Below are 20,157 nucleotides of genomic sequence, written 5' to 3' on the forward strand. Positions count from 1 at the left end.
TGATTTGGAAATAGTAGCGTGTCCAGGCGAGCAACACCAATACTTTTAGTCAAATTCACGTATTTGCTCCATATCGTCGTTTTCTGGGATTAGACAGGATCACTCTGAAACTATACAATATTCACCACGGTATAACACGCGAACGTATACATGTATTCTTTTTCACATATTGAACGATGGATAGTTGATGTCAAATGAGCCATAGTATTGTCTCCATAGCTATAATATAGAATATAGATATAGCCCTGCAAACACCGCCACGCATCCCTATCTCTTAGAGCGGTGGCACAGTAGGAACAAAGATGGCTAGACCCACCGGCGCTGAAAGAGTTAAGGACCTTATAGTCTTCATTTAGGCCGTGAAGATCAGAGACTGCATTATGTCCTTTTATCTGTTAACTTAATAGGTGAGTTTTAATTTCCTCATCTGCAGTCAAAACATTCATCTGAATTTAAAATCTGTGAGAAAAGGAGAAGAAAAACTGTAGTTTTGCACTTCACCCCCCCCACACACACACACACACACACACACACACACACACACACACACACACACACACACACACACACACACCCCCAGCCAGCCCCCACCCTTCTCTACACCTGGCCAGATGACATTTTCAACAGAGGGAGAGAGAAGGAGAAAACTTCTTTGTCTCATCTTCTTTTCAGTATAATATAGTAATATAATAATAATAATCATAATAATAATAATAATAATAATAATAATATTCTAATGATCCTTAGAACAGTACTTGTGATGTTTTTTGCAGGAAGGAGGATGTTTAGAACAATAGTGTATGAGGATTTTATTAGGGCTACTGTATGCTAATGAGGGATGGCAGGCACGTGCACACATAGAGCCCAAGGGGTGCTTGAGCACCTGCCTTTTTGAGCCTCGTAAAAAAAATGCCCTTAACATTTTTTATTTTTTTTTAAACTTTACATTTTTTATTTTTTTTATATAGACTGCCCTTCCAACTGAAAAATGTCAGGATAGAATCAAAATATTAGGTAAAGAGAGAGAGATGCCCCATATTCCATTGCAGTTTGCACGGCCTCCTCAGCGTGCCTCTCCGCAGACCTATATATTTTATGCATAGCGTGGGTGGTGATGATGATGATAGAAACCGCGGTGGCGCATACAGTTGAATGCTGGTATTACACTCATTGAGGGACACGAAGAAGTCAAGTCCGATGGGATTTGGGAATCTCAAATACAAATCGGGATTGGAATAAAAAATGCATTTATATTAAACAATACAGAATATACAGCACTTCTTGGCGTCTGTAGGGTAAGCACTTATTCCCTCCCCCCTGAACATTTATGGAGATGTATGGGCCTTTTAAGTCAGTGATAAAAGTGTCTTTCAAGGATAAGTGAGCTCCTGCACTGATTATAGTTCAATACTCATTATTTTATCACCAAAACCCCTCAAAAAGCATAAAAAAGCCCCCCCCCCCGCGGAAAGGGCTCTTAAAAATCGGGCTTGCGCGCTGCACGCACTCACACAGGTATAGTGCCCTTTTCAGCCTTTGAGCACCTGCCCCTCTAAAGTCCTGTGCACGTCCCTGGCTCCTAGATCAAACGACGACCACATGGCTTCAGACCAACATTTTAGATTAGAACAATGAAAGGGGGCGTGGCTAACGGGCAATAAAACAGTTTGACAGAGGGATTGGTACTCTCTCTTACCCCCAAGAAAACCAGGTTCAACCCCTCCCAGCATCAGTGTTCCAACCAAGGTATATTTGTTTTGACCTCATTTGAAAGGTAACGTCATGATCTACCAGAATCAATTATGAAATTAAGTTAAAAAGTGTTTTATAGACAAACTAAAAATATCTTACCTTTCCGTTCGTTATGTTTTTACTCTACTGGATGGCGGCCATCTTTGATTTCTGGGTAAAAATTATGTCATAACGTAAAACTGTCAGAATCGGAATCCTTGACTTAAAAAGTGTCTTCATACATGATTCTAGGTTAGGGTTAGGTGCTTCAATTCAAAAGTAAATGTCCATGCTTTTTCAAGAAGGCCTATCTATCGATGTCAAATCAATCATCAAAATATGATAGCCAGAGAATGATCATGGAATCAAAGATCTGGACCCAACTATTTCAAATGTCAACATATTCATGGGACCAGTATGGTCAGTTGTAAGATTAACATTGTGTGCCACATACTGTGCCAGCAGGTGATAAATACATTGTCATAGTTGTTATGGATGTTTTTCAACCACACCAATTAACTAGATTGTAGCAAACTACGATACAACTTAAAATAAAGGCAGAGTCCCAAATAGACAACTGTCCCAAATAAAGGTGTTTACACATTTTGACAAATAAAGGCAGGTTTCAATTAGATGCCTGGTTACATTAATTGTTTATCTGGTTGCCAATGATGCTACAAAGCAGATTTGTGTGCAAAAGGAATTAGTGGACTGTCATATAGATGCCTGTCCCAAATAGGCAGGGTGAGTTCAGTGATTGAAGCATATTATAATAATATTATTAATTAATCAAATAATTGCTATAATGGTTTTCTCAAACTCAAAATTGCTTTACACCAAGGATGGTGGAAGGAAGTATCCAACGATGTTCATTGCTAAGCATAATAATAACAATAATAATAATGAATAATACAGAATAATGAAGATTATGTAACATCTGCCAAAGTTCACAGTGAAACATAAAGTCAAAATATGCATCGCTCTTGATAAATAACAGGGCCTCCAATCAAAATCTTAGAATAAAATAATATTGCAAATGTCTTCAAATGTCCACTGCATTTGTGGACTGTCCAAACTTTATTTGTTTAGTCATGTAAATGCAACTTCATTATGACAAAATATTTGCTGTCTCCTTGGCCTTCCCTCATCCAGCTGTGTCTGTAAAATATAAATATATCTAAACAGAATAAAAAGAAAATAAGAAAAGGCTTTTCCCAGACTATCCCAAAGATTGAAACTGTCCATTGAGATCACATTCCTATTTCCAGCTAGTTTCCCATAAATGAGCATTTTCAATGAAATCTGAAATTAAAACATTGTTCACATCCAGTGCGTGTATAATATCTACACTGCTCAAAATGCTTTCATATCATCATTATCATCAACATTTATTTAAGTCTTGGGGGGGACGATTGCAGGTGGGCCCTCATTCTCAATGTTGCAGCGATTACAAGATAGGCAATGATTAAACATAAATAAATATGCTTAAAACAATAGAATTAGGCAACAATAAAAACATTAAAAAAACTGAAATACAAGCAAAACACAGATAAAAAAAAGAAGATCTGTTAAAACAGTTACACAATGAACTAGGGAGGTTTGAGATCATGGCCCCAAGGTCAGAGAAGCGTTCCAGGAAGTTGGTGCAGTAAAGAGAAACGCTGACTCTCCAAGTATGGTTGTCAATATTCCAATGTACAGTTTTGCTTGTACAGTGTCACCCCCCCCCCCCCACCTTTATTGGACATAATCCCATACCCATACCATAAATAATAATAATATATTGTACAATTAAATTAATTCATAATGACTTAAGATAGAAGCTGAAGGTTATCTGAGTTGTGAAACATCACAAAGTAATTAAACAGGATTAATTTTAATCATGCCTGCAGCGCAATGAAGAGGAGCACCAGGAGGCAGCCAAGACTAACTAGTAACAAAGAGTAACTAGTAACAAAGAGTAACTAGTAACAAAGAGTAACTAGTAACAAAGAGTAACTAGTAACTAGTAACAAAGAGTAACTAGTAACAAAGAGTAACTAGTAACAAAGAGTAACTAGTAACTAGTAACAAAGAGTAACTAGTAACAAAGAGTAACTAGTAACTAGTAACAAAGAGTAACTAGTAACAAAGAGTAACTAGTAACAAAGAATAACTAGTAACAAAGAGTAACGAGTAACTAGTAACAAAGAGTAACTAGTAACAAAGAGTAACTAGTAACAAAGAGTAACTAGTAACAAAGAATAACTAGTAACAAAGAGTAACTAGTAACAAAGAGTAACTAGTAACTAGTAACAAAGAGTAACTAGTAACAAAGAATAACTAGTAACAAAGAGTAACTAGTAACAAAGAGTAACTAGTAACAAAGTCTAGGTGATAAGTGCCTAGACTTTGCATAATAATAGGATACCGTTTGGCCTCCGCCCATATTACGACTGCACCCCTGCTAGTAACAAAGAATAACTAGTAACAAAGAGTAACTAGTAACAGAGTAACTAGTAACTAGTAACAAAGGAAATAAAGAGAGGAATATTTGTCAAGTTCAAATGCTTTCTTTCAAGTAATTTTTCAGTATTTCATGGAGGGAAGGAGGGAAGGGATGAATACATTTTTACTGAAGCAACTTTTTTTTTTTTATCCACTTTTTTCTCCTTTTTCTATTTTGCTCCCATCCCAATTTAGCCGTGCCAATTCTCCCCTCCCCTGTCTTGAACGTTGCTCGCATATGCCCCCCACTGGTCGGCTGTAGGGAGGATAGAAGCCTTGCATCACATGTCCCCTCCGATACATGTGGAGGCAGCCTGTCACATCTTTTCACCTGCCAGCGCGGACTCTCATTCGGCGAGGAGTAACGTGTGGGAGGCTCACACTACCCCGACATGTCCACAACGTCCAGATTACCACCCATCGACTTCCACCCGCTAACTCTGCCAATTGAGTTAGTATGACGGCCGGCCCAAGCCGGAGGCAACGCTGAAAATTCCCTATGAGAGTGTGTACAATCTTTTTCATGTTTGCATTAGTGAAAAACTGCATATTACAGCGGCTCAGCTGACCCTCCCTAGATAGTTATGCAATTTATATACATTGAGCTAGTTTCCTTTCAACAGTACTTTCTTTCAAATATCAAATTAAAAGATTGCTCTGCTGCATAAATAACATTTAAGGAACAGTACTAAGGTATAATACATTCATCTCAAATCCAAATCTCATTGTTCTCACACAGTTAACAGGAATAGGCACTATCCACCAATTAAAATGTTAAAACGTAATGCTCTTCTCCAGAGTCAGACAAAAAGATAGATACCATGGAACTTATTTGCATATGTACTGGGAATGTACCCCAGTGGCAACATTTTGGGAGATGGTTGCTTCCAACCTCTCCGAAATATTTGAGACCAATGTACCATCTTGGCGGCACGGTGGTGTAGTGGTTAACACTGTCGCCTCACAGCAAGAAGGTCCAGGGTTCGATTCCCGCTTGGGGACCAGGTTTCCATGATGCTAGTTACCCAGGTGGGGTATCTCCCAGGCCTTTCTGTGTGGAGTTTGCATGTTCTCCCCGTGCTGATAAGATAAACCCAATGGAAAAACATGCACAACAACAATAGATCGCTAACGCTGTGGCGTCCTTGACGAAGACGGACAGGAGCACTTGGATTGGTCCCCTGGCGCGGCTCACATTGACGCCTGTCTGCTCCCGGCTGCCCTTGGGGGGGAAGGACGACGGGATGGGTTAATCGCAGATACGAATCGCATTCATGCATCGCATGCGTGCCGAATGATGACCTCTGAGCAGGTCCTAAATTATTAATTATTTTTTACCTCATGCACCTGTTACACTCATGTTGAATGACATACTGTATCCAATTTGGGCTTAACAGTAATCAAGAAACGAGCATTACTGGCAGGGCTTACAGCTGCTAAAAAGCTGGCGGCAATGCGTTGGAAGCCCCCCCATTCCCTCTCTCGTAGGGCATGGATACTAATGTACCTAGACATAGTATAGCTACAACTGCATGGGGCGAAGGAATCTACAGTTTTTTTTATATTCTGAACAGGGGAGAGGGGGGGGGGGGGGGGGGGGGGATAAGTGGGTTTTATGTTGTTTTAGTTTTATGTTATTTAGTTTTGGTGTGGTCTGTTTTGCTATTGTCTCTCTTTTTATGTTTCTTACTTTCCGTACTATGTCTTATGTTATGTCAAATTGTTGTTGTTGTTTTGTCGAAGTCTATAATAAAATAAATGAATGATCACAAAAAAAAGATAGCTACCAGTTTATTTTCTGTGCGCCCAGCAGAAAGCTATCCGCCTGCAAGCTAGCCTAGTTTAGCACAAATGAATGGAAGCGAACACGGATCAGCTAGCCTAGCTTAAAAGTCCAGAAGAGGTGTTTTTGGCCAACTCCTAGACTAGCCACTCCGTATCCGCTTCCATTTGTCTGTGCTAAGCTAGGCTAGCTTGCAGCCGGATAGCTTTCTACTGAACACACAGAGGAAATTGGTATCTATCTTCTTGTCTGGCTTTGGAGGAGACGCTAAGATAATCTCCCATAATGTTGGCGTGTTCCTTTAAAAGACATGTAAACTTTAGTAAAAAAATAGACTCTTAGGCTGCTTCTCATTCACTTTTGTTCCCTTGTTGAAGTCAACTAACTTTGAACCTTTTCCAGCGAGGGAACGGTTATGACCATGCACTTCTTCAGCTCTGGCCTGTGTCGTTGTGCTGGTGAGATTAGGGTTCATAGTTCGACTGAGGTCAAGAGCAAGTTCAGGATGCAAAATCCCAGTGTTATTGGTCCGCCCAAGGCTAAGGCTGCATTGGTCCGTTGTGTCTGTCTCGTCTACGTCTGTTTGCATTTCATTCTCAATGAGGAGAATCCATTCGTTGGATAGGGTTGACTCTGTGTCCGTCTTCGCCAGATTTGTGTCCGTTTTGAAGGACAGAAAAGTTTGGAGAGGGTAAACTTTTGAAACCGCCGGATATGTTACCATCCGCAAAGCTGTTGTTTCTGCAAAGGCACAATTATGTTTGATAAAAAACAAGGGAGAGTAATACCTTCTGTAAAAAAAGAAATCCTAAAACACTCCCACATTTCTCCCACATTTCAGGTCAGTCTCATGTATTCGGTGCCACATGACGTATATATCAGGCGGCAAGAACCTATGTACCAATATCATTTCTCTGTAATAACAAGGATCGTAGGGGTCTTGTGTACGTGAGGGGATGTGCAGTCCTGCGGTCTTGACACCCATGTGGGAAACAGGCCCGAGTCCCGCCTTAGCCAGACACATCCCCATGTAGACGTCATCGATGGGTAGAATCCTGATGGACGCAGACATTTTGTATATGAGCATGGCTGTATAGCCTGAGAGGAGGAAGCCCCCACCACCGCAATAAGGGGGGTATGAGTTGGACTCTTGTACCTGAACTGGGATATAGTACTTGCTCCCCGGCTCTCGGATAGGTCCCTCGTACTGAATCAGGTGCCCAGTGAAGAGGTGCTTGCTGCCGTCATTGTCCTTGAGGCTCTGAAGGTACTCCACCATGTTGTCCGTGTTGGCGAAGATGTCATCGTCTCCGTTGAGGAGGAAACGGGCCTGGGGACAGTTCCTCTCCATCCACTCCAGGAAGAGCATCTGCTTCAGGGTGAGGTTGTAGAAGGAGTCTTGGAAGTCCCACTGCAGGATGTCGTTGTGCTCACGGTGCTCCAGTTCCAGGAGCCTGTTCAGTCTCTGCTTCTCGAATCCCGTGCTTGTCGTTCCCGAGATGAAGATCCTCCGGATCCACACGTTGTTGTGTACTCGCTCCTCGGCCCAGGTTTTTCGTAGGACTTCTCGCCGGTCGTAGTTCCAGGGGGAGCTCTTGATGACCAACAGGAGGAAGACGTCTCCGGAGTTGTCCACTCCTCCGCATTTGCCAGGGACGTCTAGCAGCATGGGGAAATGGCGACAATGACAATAGTAGAGGAAGTCTTGGATGTGACCAGGGAGAGCGGAGAAACCAGAGACATTGGCTGCAGACAGGTTTTGCTGACAAGTTGGCCATGAGAAGGCAAAGGTGCTGTCATTGTTTGGAGAACTCCTCTGATCGGTTGCCTCTCTTTTATTGGCCTGTATATGGAGGGTCACGTCGTCATGGAAATCATCTTTCCTCAGAAGGACAACCAAGCATAGAAGTCCAATCAGCATCAGAGCCGTTGCCTCAAGTTTGCATTTAAATCTTCTTCTCATCCTTGTTGCTCTGCAATGACAAACCAGAACAACGTTTTCATATCAGCCGTCTACATTTAAATGTTCTTCTCATCCTTGTTGCTCTGCAATGACAAACCAAAACAACCTTTTCATATCAGCAGTCTACATTTAGAAATTATGTTGTAACTTTTAACATTTGTTATATATTTGATTACATGCATTGTCATATTAGGCCGTAAGGTGCAGGCATCGTTTCATCCCGTTCCCACCTCGGCGGACTACTAAATTTTCACTCTGGGTGAAAGATATATTGGTGTAGATTTAGGAATAAAAAGTCCTCCATTTACAATCCTGCCCGTTTTGCGCAATCAGAATTTTAAAGTCGGGACTAGATCTTTCCTCACGAACGGATACTTGGTCACCACAGAGTTTTATTTGACGTAATTGGTGCGAGTTCGGTCACGTATCTTGCGCTCGACCAATAGCAGCTCTCTTTGTTGCGAGGATACGGGCGACGTCCGTTCAGAAAGAACGTGTACGAGATTTTACACAGACACGGTGGGATAGATATAGAAACTGCGTCGAACGGTGGCTTAACCTACCAGGCCAGAATCATACCATTGTGGAGATATACAAACATTGTTTAGAGATCAATTTGTGTCATAAATGTCATGATATATATCTGTATATCTGTATGTCGTGTATGTCATAAATGTCATGATGAACTTGTGCTGTTCAAGTTGGTCATGAGCAGTAAAACTCCTGTTTTTATACACAATCAGGTTGTTTTTAGTAATACTGTGCACGAGCATTACACTAGAGTTGAACACTGAACTCTCCACGCACAAGCACACATGAGCACACACACAACACACACACTGTACACGCTCACACACTAGCAGCCACTTTAACATGAGCACACACACACTCATGCTGCACACGCTCACACTATGGACACTTTACAGAAGGAAAGGTCACTTTAAGAATAGTATAGCTTGAGATTGTATAATATTGCATTGTATAGCAGTGTACATAAAGACCCAAGGCCTCATCCGTAGCTAACAGTGTACTGCACTACCACAAGACCTAGCATGTCCTACCATGCTCTGTAAATAGCTCATGTACAGATACCGATATGCCTACTTTGTTTACTTGTTTATTGCACTATGTCGCTCTATTGGTTGGACTCTTATTATTATTACTTGTATTATGCACATTGTTGCGGGCGAGACCCCCCGCATTTCACTATATACCTGTATGCCGTGACAAATAAAACTCTTGTATCTCTTGTATCTTGTATCTTGTATCTAGAGGTTCCAGTAGTGGGCAGCTTGAATTGCCAGGTCCTAGAACCAGCGCTTTGGGGAGATCTTTTATTTTTAGAGCATTAACTCTTTGGAATGGCCTGCCTCGGAACCTCTGCTGCATTTACAGTAGATTCACTTTTAAAAATAATCTTAAATTGTTTTTTAATTGTTTTTAACACTGTAAAGTATTTTTTTGTTTTTGTTTTACACTAATGTAATTTTAGCTATCTTAATTGTTACAGTAGTTTCATTATGCATTGTGTGTACTGACTTTTAATAATTTTGTTTTTGCAATAGTGATTGTTTTTGTATGTTTTTTTTGTGTGTGGACCCCAGGAAGACTAGCTGGTTGCTATCGCACCAGCTAATGGGGATCCCTAATAAAATAAAATCAAATAAAATCAAATTGAAAATGGGGGACCCTGATTAGATTAGATTGTACTTTATTGTCATTATAGGGGTGTAACGGTACACAGAAGCCACGGTTCAGTACGTACATCGGTATTGGGGTCACGGTTCGGTACGAGTTCGGTACAACAGAAAAAAATAAATATATATATATATTTTTAATCCTCTCTTTCTCCGATTTTTCTCTGTTTTCTCCCCGTTCCAATTTAGTCGTTGTGCCAATTCCCCCCCTCCCCTACCTGGTTGTTGTGCGCATGTTCTCCTACTGGTCGGTACAAGGGAACCCTGACGTTTTTTAATATTTATGATAATTATTATAATTATTATTATTAAATAGAATAATTTTCTATAGAAAAAGTATGTTTCTTTTTTGTATTTGATGTCTGGCAATGTATGGGGCTGCGGCACTGCAGATTTACCCTACTCGAGTCCGGCGGGGGAGAATGTTGGTGTGTTTGTTGGTGTGTTTATTTCCATTGGTTTCATTTGGTTATAGTCTATTTGCCAACACAATGAACCCGGAAATTTTGGAACCACCAAACTTTTATGATAGATATGGATAGTATGGGTCACCAGCACTTAGAAACTGCCGGATGCTAAGTTGTACATGTTGGGCAACTTTTTTTATTTGCATAATTAGCTACATTTGCATAATCACCTAAATGGACAAATCTCGGAAACTACTTGATCAATTTCAACAATGTTGGAGTGGTTTTGGGGGTTATTCGGGATGCTGAATCCATTTATGATACTCAAGAGTTTCGGAATTGCAATATTTACTGGAATTTACCAAATTTCAATTTCAAGAGAAATTCTGCTGAATAATATTATGGGGAAACTTACTCCTTGCTTACAAGTCTTGGTTATCATAGACTCAGGTCTACTGTAAGCTTTAAGTCCCACATTAACAAGGTGACAAAAACATAATTCTTCCACCTTAGAAACAAAGCTAAAGTACAACCATTTATAAATCAAAAGGATGCTGAAAAACGGATCCATGCCTTTATTCCAAGCCGACTGAAGAAAATCCTTCAGCTTATTCAACTCTCAGCTAGGCTATTACACTGGCTTCCGGTAACATTTAGAATTGATTTGAAGGTCCTCCTCCTTATGTACAAAGCCCTAAATGGAACCAGACCAAGCTATATTGGCAATTTTCTTGTCAACTACATGCCCCCAAGAACACTACGATCATCTACTTCTATCATCTTGTATTTTTATTTTCTGCATTGCATTTATTCTGTCTATTTTATGCTCATTTGATTTATTCTAGTGTATTTTCTGCTGTGAAGCACTTTGGGCTGCAATTCTTGTATGGAATTTGTACAAATAACGTTTATTATTATTATTGCCATCCTTAGAGTTATTTGCTACCTCTATCTAGCAGGGCTCAAATTATTTGAAATGGTTTTGTTAACCCTCGTGTTATCCTCAAATTGACTTTACACTCTTTATCCTTGGGGACATTTTGACCCCAGCAGTTTAAACCTCCAGAAAATGATCATAATCAAAAGTGTTACCCAAATTTATGTTTCAAGTGCTTCATGTTACTTAGTTGATTACCTAAATAACCATTTAAATAAAACATTACCCCTACTCCCCCCCACCCACCCAATTATACATACATAATATATATTATGTTGTTCAAGTGTAGAGTGGGCCCATGATAACTTTCCGTTTTTGGAAAGTAACGTGTCTGCTTGTGGTTGAGAGACAACAGGAGCATCTGCACTAAGGGTCTCATTCTCATCAGAGGAGGACGCCTCATAATCAGGGTCTCAGACACATTCTCTCCTATGTCACTTTCACCGTCAAATATCTGTGACAAAACTTCACTGGCAGAAAACTTTTTCTTCAAGGTAATTTTCAAATGAGAGTTTAGAAGGCTGCTATGCAAGCTATGTTTGCTCCTCCCCTATGTTGCGTAAAGTTTAGGTAGTCAAAAATCACAAATAACAATAAAAATACAGTCCGGGATATACATTCTAAAAATTGCACAGTGTTTAGAATGCCCATTTCTCCTTGTTAGGGACCAAGCCGTGAGACAATGAGGAAACAGGAGTTGTAGATGAAAACTGGGTTTTTATTTACCCACAAGGTGCAAAACCATTGCAAACCAAGAATTTGATAACTAGGCCCTATTCCCCGTACCTGGTTCAACTAAGTCGATCAAGAGTCCCATTATCCAGATTCAGTTAACCCGATGTTTGAAGCCGGGATTTTCCTGTTCCTGGAACGCTGATTCAGTCTCGTTAACTCGAGCCAGACTTGAGACTCTGGATAAGTGCGCGCGGCCGCTTCAGTTGAAAAGACGGCAGGTGTAGATCGCAGAAATCCTGATCTTCTAACGGCATTGATTGATTGATTGTTTTACAGATTGCAGGCGGCTCAATAGCCTTGCCGACAAGTTAAATGCATAATCTATAGGCTAATTTTAAATCCCTCATTACCCCAATCAATCAGATTATATTCCTTTAAACGTTCCTGCTGGCAGTAGGTTTATGCATTGAATAATCAAATGAGATCTTGCTAGCGAAAATAATTAGTTCAACTGTTTCAGAATAAGGATACGACTCTCTTATCCATTGATTGATGTATGGTGGATTTTTTATTTATCTGTACTGCGGTGTGACGGTTTGTCCTTTTGACTTTCACGCAGACGACCGGGGTTTGAATCCTAGTCTTTTCCTTCTTTTTGCAATGTAGGAATAATTCAATTTGGTGCACGTTGAGAGCTATATAAAGAATGACATCCTCAATGCATGTAGATTTATAATATTTTAACTTAAAACTAGGCTACTTTTGCGTATAATCATTAATATTATATTCCAAAAGAATTATATTGGAAAAGCGGGGTTTCGAACACCGGTCGCCCGGTTGCCAGGATTCAGCACTAGCCGCTGCGCCACTGTGCCAGACGTGATATACTCATTGTTTATGCATTAATGGACGAGAGACCCGTGTTTAGAATATTTTTCTTACCAAAAAATTAAGTTTTATCTCTTTATTCTCAAATGCATTAATGTGACGTCAACGGCTCATTCAATTTCTCAAACCCGTCAAACAGCGCATCTCATCAGACATTTTAATCCCAGTTACAATATCACACAAAAACCACAATCCCCGCATAGACACTTCAATTTTATGCTTGAATGAAACACAATCCGGCGCTCCGTTAAGCAAATCTACAGCGGAGATTAATATATGAAACTAATCAGAGCCAAACGGCCGATAGGTTTCATTCATTAAAAATATCCCCGCGGGATTCACATTTGCAATGAGCCGTTATTAAAATAACCACATGCAGCGTGTATCGCGACTCCGAGCGCCGTATATGACGTGCATTATTTTATTTAGGACAAAGTAAATCTATAGGCTCAATATGATTTATTATCAGCATTTAGTTCTATTATTATACATTTCAAAAGCCCCCTCTAGGAAAACGAAGCACAGAAACGTAATTCAGAATGGTATAAATGGGATCTCTAGACTGTGAGAATCATTTCAGGAAACGAGCTGTCACTCCTTTGCGGGGGCGTGTCCATGGTTCATCCGGCTAACTGAACTTAACCCTGCTCCCGACCAGGCTCAAACTTTTTGATCTGTTGTCATGGTGATTTGGACAATCGCGCGTCGGGGAACAGAAAGGTCCGGCTTAAGTCAGGCTTGACCGAAAGTTATCCGGCTAACTCAGTTATCCAGGTACGGGGAACGGGGCCTAGGCCTATAGATAGGTTTCTCGTCCACGTCAGCAAGGAGGCCAAAAGGAACGTAATAATCAGAACAGTGGGGCACTGTATGCAGTGTTTCTCAACTGGTGGGTCGCGACCCAAAAGTGGGTCGCGGGGCCATTTTGAGTGAGTTGCAACCTCAGTTATCCCATTAGTTCCCCCAAATTTAGGTCTGTTATGTTAAGCTAAGAAATCTGCTAAGAAGCATATTATTTATTATTATTTTATTTCATTGTGTTTTTAGCCCTTAGTTGCACTTTTGTTGCAACCCCAGTTATCCCATTAGTTCCCCCAAATGTAGGTCTGTTATGTTTAACATAACATAAGAAATCTGCTAAGAAGCATATTATTTATTATTATTTTATTTCATTTGGTTTTAGCCCTAGTTGCACTTTTGTTGCAACCTCAGTTATCCCATTAGTTCCCCCAAATTTAGGTCTGTTATGTTAAGCTAAGAAATCTGCTAAGAAGCATATTATTTATTATTCTTTTATTTCATTGTGTTTTTAGCCCTTAGTTGCACTTTTGTTGCAACCCCAGTTATCCCATTAGTTCCCCCAAACGTAGGTATGTTATGTTAAGCTAAGAAATCTGCTAAGAAGCAAATTATTTATTATTATTTTATTTCATTTGGTTTTAGCCCTAGTTGCACTTTTGTTGCAACCTCAGTTATCCCATTAGTTCCCCCAAATTTAGGTCTGTTATGTTAAGCTAAGAAATCTGCTAAGAAGCATATTATTTATTATTATTTTATTTCATTTGGTTTTAGCCCTAGTTGCACTTTTGTTGCAACCTCAGTTATCCCATTAGTTCCCCCAAATTTAGGTCTGTTATGTTAAGCTAAGAAATCTGCTAAGAAGCATATATTATTTATTATTCTTTTATTTCATTTGGTTTTTAGCAATAGTTGCACTTTTGTTGCACTTTTTTGTGTTTATTTCATGTTTTGAAAGATTGCGTATTACTGCATTTTTTTTTTTACATAAATCATAGTGGTTCAAAATTTTGGGTCGCGACTTAATGACTAAGGAAAATGTTGGGTCCCGAGGCTAGACCAGTTGAGAACCACTGGTATAGAGGATACTTTGTAGGACATGACCTCGAGAACATTTGAACCTGTTTGGGGAGATATTTCACACAGACACAACCAGGAATGAGGAAGATAGTGGTTTACCATTGTATCTTTGTTCCTGGATTGTAGCCAGCTCTTCATAACAACTCATCAACAATAGTCTTCCGGGATTCTGAAATCGGGAGGAGATTGCGGGGGGAGCAAATTAATGAATGTGGATGAGAGCCGTGATGTAAGTGGTTGCAGCTACGGCTGTGTGGGTGCTGGAGACATGATCGAATAGACTTGTATGCGCCTGAATCTCCTGAACACGGCGCGATCCATTCCTAATCGATCAGAACTAAATCGGCAGAGAAAAAGCCAATTTTTAAGCACCTATTCGGCTATTCCCCATGCACATGCGCAGATTGCCCACGGATTGTGACGCCACGCACACCCACCCTGGACTGTTCCATCAGAGGGGGGAGCTTCGGTGGTAGTCTGAGTGGCTACAGACCACTGCACTTAAATATAAACAGTCTACCTGGAGACTCAATGAGGTAATTGTAGATGTCGCCATATGACTCGTCTGGCCATTTAGTGGGATCATTGTTTCATTATCCTGTTCGGCTGAAAGGACACTGGCCACGAAGCTCCCCCCTCTGATGGAACAGTCCAGGGCGGGTGTGCGTGGCGTCACAATCTGTGGGAAATCTGCGCATGTGCATGGGGAATAGGTGCTTAAAAATGGGCTTTTTCTCTGCCGATTAGGAATGCAACCACTTACATCACGGCTCTCATCCACATTCATTCATTTGCTCCCCCCGCAATCTCCTCCCCGATTTCAATGTAACGCGGAAGTGTAGTGGTCTATTAGGCGCTCTACAAATTAAAGTTATTATTATTATTATTATTATTATTATTATTATTATTATTATTATTATTATTATTATTATTATTATTATTATTATTATTATTATTATTATTATTATTATTATTATTATTATTATTATTATTATTATTATTATTATTATTATTATTATTATTATTATTATTATTATTATTATTATTATTATTATTATCATTCTGTTTACAATTTAACAGTCCATGAAAATTATCTATAAATTCTGCATCTTCTGAAACATTTATAAACAGAAAATTCAAAAAGAAGTTCACCAAAATTTGGTAAATTCCAGTAAATATTGCAATTTTGAAACTTTTTTCTTCTCTTAAGTATCATACAACTGGATTCAGTATCCCGAATAACCCCCAAAACAACTCCAACATTGTTGAAATTGATCAAGTAGTTTCTGAGATTTGGCCATTTAGGCGATTATGCAAATGTTTGCTAATTATGCAAATAAAAAAAGTTGCCCAACATTTACAACTTAGCATCCGGCAGTTTCTGAGTGCTGGGGATCCGTACTATCCATATCCATCATAAAACGTTGGTGGTTCCGAAATTTCCGGGTTCACAATGGGGCTCTATGGGGTGGCAAATAGACTATTAACATTATTGGGCGAACAAGAAAACGAAAAAACTGTAAAATTGTAATGACCCTGCAGCTGTTCCAATGTAAATGTGCCTCGGTGTGCCCGGCCACGCGCGCTGTTCTGGCTGTTCTGTATGGCTGCGCGTACCGCACCGTGACGACCGTACCGTAAATTCGCGGGACGAATAGCCTACACGTACCGTTACACCCCTATGTCATTATATTTGCATACAACGACATTTGGGACTCAAACCTAAGGTGCAGTAATAAAATCACAAGTAATAAAAGAGAAACATGAAATCCTATACAGAAACATTAAATGCTATACAATAAGACAATGTTACAGTCCTGTACAATATACAAAATAACAACAATATACAGAATAGCAATACACAGGCGGTTAGGTGGCCGAGCGGAGATTGCGTTCGTCACCAGCCCCGGAGCTGTGAGCTGGATTCGCCTGTTCGTTCGCCTGTTCGAATCCAGCTCACAGCTCCGGGGTTGTCACCAGCTTGGCTGGCCGTCTGCACTAATACAATTGGCTGTATCAGAGGGTGGGAGAAGCTGGCGGGGTGGGTCCGGGTCGTTGTAAACAGCGACTCCTACAGTTCGGTCGGGGCGCCTGCTAAGCGCGGATAGGACTTGAGTGGGATAGTGTGATCCTTCCACACGCTACGCCCTCTCAATGAGAATCCGCGCTGCCAGGTGAAAAGAAGCGGTGATTGGCTGGACGTGTGTCGGAGGAAGCACGTGGTAGCCTCCACTCTCCCAGATGATCTGACTGTGGGGGGTAAGTGCGCAGCGACCAGGAAGGGACTGGGAATTGGCATACGACTAACATTGGGATGGGAGAAAATCGGAGGAAAATGGAGGGGGGAAAAGACCAAAAAAAAAAAAAAAAAAATAGCAATACACAAATAACAATCACATTACCCTAGACCAGTCTACCTTTGATGGTCTTAGCAAATATGTGTGCCACCTGTATGGCCAGCCATCAGCTAAGAATGTGAATGATGCCAGATATAAAGCATTCTGCATGGCATCATTGGCTTTGCCAGAACTCTCTATGCCCCCGACAAGTGACGCATTGTACCAACGCTGCAAAAGGGCAAATGACCAAACAGCTATAATGAGACATTCATTGAAAGCTATAATGTGTGCCCCTTCACCTGTTGGCAATGGGTGGCACATCGAGGATGGGGAGTTAACAGTGACCTGGATGACTACAAATCCGGCCCCTGATAGTGTGTTGCAGGTAGTCCACTGCGGTTGCAAACAGGACAATTTGAGACGGGAAGATGTCTGCAAAACTGCCATGTACAGATCTTTGTCAATTTGTTGAGATCAGTTTGACACTGATCTCTCCACACACCTGTTTACTCATTTTACTCTGTATTGTATATTGTATATATGTATATTGAATAATCTTTACTTACTTTTTACTTTCTTACTTTTTTTTTTACTGTATGAAGCACACTCTCAGATGAAATGCTTGTTTCTGGCTCATACAGAAACAAGCATTTCATCTGGGTTAATTATAGTCCCTTTTGAGCCATGTCTTTAGGCTGGACTTGAATCTAACAGCATTGATTACAATTTTCAGGTCACAAATCGATCTCTAAACAATGTGTGCATGTCTCCACAATGGTATGATTCTGGCCTGGTAGGTTAAAGCCACCATTCGACGCAGTTTCTATATCTATCCCACCGTGTTTGTGTAAAATCTTGTACACGTTCGTGAGATTCATATAACATTGTTTAGAAACCTTTTTGCGAACTTTAGAAGGTGTTTTTTGTCCATTTTCGTCCTGTTCTGATGTAACGTTACTCTGTGGATGTCACCCGTCGCCCGTATCCTCGCAACAAAGAGAGCTGCTATTGGTCGAGCGCAAGATACGTGACCGAACTCGCACCAATTACGTCAAATAAAACTCTGTGGTGACCAAGTATCCGTTCCGACATTAAAATTCTGATTGCGCAAAACGGGCAGGATTGTAAATCCTTTTTATTCCTAAATCTACACCAATATATTTTTAGCCCAGAGTGAAAATTGTGTAGTCTGCCGAGGTGGGAACGAGAATCATCTTCTAGCCACTTCTCAGTCGTCACCGTACGGCCTGTATTGTGTTGAGTGGCATGAACACATTTTAGGCCTCAACTCATAACTTATCTAGCAGGATTTGTGAAGTATACTTTGCCAGAGTGTTCTGGTGCCTAGATTTAATCAGAGAAGTGACATTCCGTTTGACTCCGCCCCCTCTTTTAAAAGCTCCTATAATTTACTTTGGCAAGATAACTTGTCTAGCAGGATTTGTGACGTAATGGCTTAAATTCCCCCCCCCCCCCCACCAATGTACAATTTCTTCCCCTTTCGGATGTATATATTTTTTATGATCTCTTTTTACTACACAGTTCTGTATATCTGTTTTGTCGTGTATGTCATAAATGTCATGATGAATTGAAAATGGGGGCAGTTTGTTTTGTATTGAGCCGTACTGTATTGTACCCATTCTGCAATTAATAAAGTGTTCAATCAATCAATCAATCAATCAATCCTCTGTACAATGTATTTGATGTTCTGCGAAGCTCGTTTAGTGACAGACTCTTCTTTTTACTGTCTTATGTAACTTGTACTGTGTTATTGTTTCTTGTTTGTGTATTTGTACTCGCTCTGGTGGCAAACTATGTTTCCCCCGGGGATTAAGAATAAACCATACCATACATAAATGTAGGATCCTAGCCATATAAACATCAGAAGTGACATTCCATTTGATCCTGCACTTTGGTTTAAAAGCTCCTACTTTGTTATGGAGAATGAATGATATTTTGAATGACTCCCTTGTAAATGTAAAAGTGATTTTTTTTTGTATGAGCTGCATGTTCACCAAGCTACTGAAAATGAAATGTTCTCAAAATCTATGCAAATACTTTTTTTTATATCTTTTTACGTTTCCATTTTGATCGCATTTTATGTGAAAAAGTAGCAAGAAATCCCAATTTGTCACCCAATACTGTAAATAGTATTTGTTTTAAAATAGAAAAAGCTAGAAACTATTTAGCTATTCATCATCACTGACTTAATCCACTGAGGGAAACGGTGTTCTAATTAACATGCAAATGTGTGAATTTTTTATGAAATATTAGCTCATTTGAGTATAACAAAATATATAAAAGAGAGCTTGTATCTCTCTATCACCTTTTCTGTCTCTCCACCTGCTGTCCCACAACCTCTCTCTCCCTGTGGGATTCTCTGCTCTCCTCCTCTCACTGCAAATGGACTGCATTTATAGAATTGACAAAGCACACCCTACCTTTCAGATGTGATTCCCCCCAGTCTGTTCTGCTGCTCTTAATAATCACAGGTAGAGCTGATATTCATCAAGAGTAAATCGAGTGTCTCTCTCTCTCTCTCTCTCTCTCTCTCTCTCTCTCTCTCTCTCTCTCTCTGTCTCTCTGTCTCTCTGTCTCTCTGTCTCTCTCTCTCTCTCTCTCTCTCTCTCTCTCTCTCTCTCTCTCTCTCTCTCTCTCTCTCTCTCTCTCTCTCTCTCTCTCTCTCTCTCTCTCTCTCTCTCTCTCTCTCTCTCTCTCTCTCTCTCTCTCTCTCTCTCTCTCTGCGTGTCACCCTGGTCCGTCAGGGCGGTTCTGACTGACTGACTCATGCTGTGAGGAGCAGTCCAACTGGCTGCTTGATGGGCGTTCACTGAAATAATAGTCAGGTTCCCTATGTCCAGTGGCGGCTGGTCCATAGAGGGCACTAGGGCACTGCCCCCCCCCCTGGTAGAAAGTGGTTTTAGATTGTTCTATTATAGTAGATTTCGACTGCTAAAAATATTTAAAAAAATTATTAAATAAATAATAATTACTCATTTTAAGTGTTTGTGTTTAAAACGCACAATAACATGTAATATATCAAATATAAATCATTGTTTGTGCTTCATGTTCATCCCCTCTCTCTTCTAGCTAGAAACATCGACCCACTGACAACGCAACGCAGCCAATTGAAAAATTCACATGGCAACATAAATGCACCTAGCAACTACATTTTGTCAATCAGCGTCTTCAAATATGATGGTGTGAACAACCAGACTACTGCTGGTGTGAACAACCAGACTACTGCTCTACTGCTGGTGTGAACAACTCCTTCCTACTCCTACTGCATGCACAGAGAAGAAAAAGGTATGTATCTTCTTGTCTAACTCCAGGGTAGATGGCAAATAAGCAAATTTCCCAAAATGTTGGAGT

General features: G+C 40.3%; 1 protein-coding gene across 2 annotated transcripts; it reads right to left on the reverse strand.

Annotated features, from left to right (window-relative positions):
• Positions 1-4,127: 4,127 nt before the first annotated feature.
• On the reverse strand, positions 4,128-19,527 carry LOC311232658 (N-acetyllactosaminide beta-1,3-N-acetylglucosaminyltransferase 3-like). Of its 2 annotated transcripts, none has more exons than XM_084319519.1 (2): positions 19,227-19,527; positions 4,128-7,974 (listed from the first exon to the last, which is right to left on the reverse strand). In XM_084319519.1, exon 2 carries the CDS (start codon positions 7,962-7,964, stop codon positions 6,810-6,812), a length of 1,155 nt encoding a protein of 384 aa, XP_084175645.1. In that variant the 5' UTR covers positions 7,965-7,974; positions 19,227-19,527; the 3' UTR covers positions 4,128-6,809. The 2 variants fall into 2 exon arrangements, with proteins under 2 accessions (XP_084175645.1, XP_084175644.1); XM_084319518.1 differs by lacking the exon at positions 19,227-19,527 and adding an exon at positions 19,112-19,197.
• Between the last annotated feature and the right edge of the window lie 630 nt (positions 19,528-20,157).

This window comes from Notolepis coatsorum (genome assembly GCF_963971535.1).
Source record: "Notolepis coatsorum genome assembly, chromosome: 7".
Taxonomy (NCBI): domain Eukaryota; kingdom Metazoa; phylum Chordata; class Actinopteri; order Aulopiformes; family Paralepididae; genus Notolepis; species Notolepis coatsorum.

Excerpts from the sequence above, each read along its gene's own strand:
- LOC311232658 (XM_084319519.1), bottom strand. The coding sequence starts at position 7,964 with ATGAGAAGAAGATTTAAATGCAAACTTGAGGCAACGGCTCTGATGCTG.